The 1,454-nt window shown below is 46.1% G+C and overlaps 1 protein-coding gene across 1 annotated transcript in view; it reads right to left on the reverse strand.

Moving 5' to 3' along the window:
- Positions 1–1,307, reverse strand: part of SARC_13198 (hypothetical protein) — a gene marked incomplete at its 3' end in the record, with an annotated part of 4,042 nt that extends 2,735 nt beyond the window's left edge. The window contains exons 1-2 of the mRNA XM_014292676.1: positions 1,122–1,307; positions 344–498 (exon numbers count right to left, since the gene is read on the reverse strand). Of these exons, the coding sequence (XP_014148151.1) occupies positions 344–498; positions 1,122–1,271 (305 nt within the window). The remainder of the gene's footprint in view (positions 1–343; positions 499–1,121) is intronic.
- Positions 1,308–1,454: the final 147 nt, after the last annotated feature.

Consider the following 1,454-nt stretch of genomic DNA (forward strand, 5'->3'; position numbering starts at 1 on the left):
CAATATCGTACGGACACAGGCACGGCGCATGCAAAAGCTATAAATAGATACAATATACCTACAGTTGATAAGTCAGCCATACGACGTGTACTATCAGCTACATAACATGGCTACACCACACGGTACTCGGATATGTACAATATCATACGGACACAGGCACGGCGCATGCAAACGCTATAAATAGATACAATATACCTACAGTTGATAAGTCAGCCATACGACGTGTACTATCAGCTACATAACATGGCTACACCACACGGTACTCGGATATGTACAATATTGTACGCACACAGGCACGGCGCATGCAAAATCTATAAACAGAATATGCTCCCAATGTACCTACCTCGCCAGTTGTACGTCGTAGTGTCTGGGGCCCACCAGCATATCCTCTGCCTTGAATGTGAAGGACGCCAACGTCTTCCCGTGATGCTTGAGTTCAATCTTCAGCTCCAATTTCTCAAACTCCGTTTGAGTGGCGGTGAACTCGGTGGTGCCGTGCTGCAGCAGGGTTTAATACAGCGTTAAGTGACAGCAATGCGTCTGTTGGCATGACAAACGATATGTGAGTCGGTTGCCATGGCAACTTAGAGCGAGTAAGACATGCCCAACTACATATAATACATGTTTAGAAGTAAACCTCCAGGTCAGTGAAGTAAGCTACAGTATGCGATTGTCTTAGATCATGCGCACAGTGATATGGGCGTGCTTCTGCAGTGTACGAACAAGGATAAAACAACAGATCAAATTTACGATACATCTGTTCATGCAATAAGAACAATACTGGCGTGTGTTATAGGTATCTGAGAGTATCTCGGCAGCACTTAAGCAAGCCATACTATACAATCGACGCTATAGCCAGCCACAGATTTGCAGCATGCGTGCATGGAAAGGGTGACAGACTTGAATATATACATATGCAGTTTTAAAGGTACGTTCATCTTAAAACATCTTAAAACGCTGAGGCAAACCACAACAAGACACTTGCGTCTCATGCAGCTGATATGCCTGCACACACCTCACTAGACACACTACACGCATACACGCACACTGAGCAACCTGTGTAGCGTACACAGATACATCGGCACACACCACCCTTCTCCACGCATACATCTCAGCCTCACCAGTTTGAACACGGGATAGGTGCTCTTCACGCGCTCGGTCTCCAGGTTTATGTCGGCCATGTGGAAAGCTACACTGGCATCGATACCTGCGGGAATATTGCGTGCCAGTACGTTGGATATGGACAACAAGTACACCTTCTTGGCGGACATAGACCGCGGAGAGGTGACGGGGGTGATACCACTGAGTGGGAGGGGGTGAAATAGGGCCAACAAAATGAGGTGAGAACGAGTTGTAGCTCTGTGGATTTGTAGTGTTGCGCAGGATTTGTAGGGTATGATTCCGATAGACATACGTATATACAAACGAGTATATATAGATACACGTATACATAT

Source organism: Sphaeroforma arctica (assembly GCF_001186125.1).
Source record: "Sphaeroforma arctica JP610 unplaced genomic scaffold supercont1.3005, whole genome shotgun sequence".
Classification (NCBI taxonomy): Eukaryota; class Ichthyosporea; order Ichthyophonida; genus Sphaeroforma; species Sphaeroforma arctica.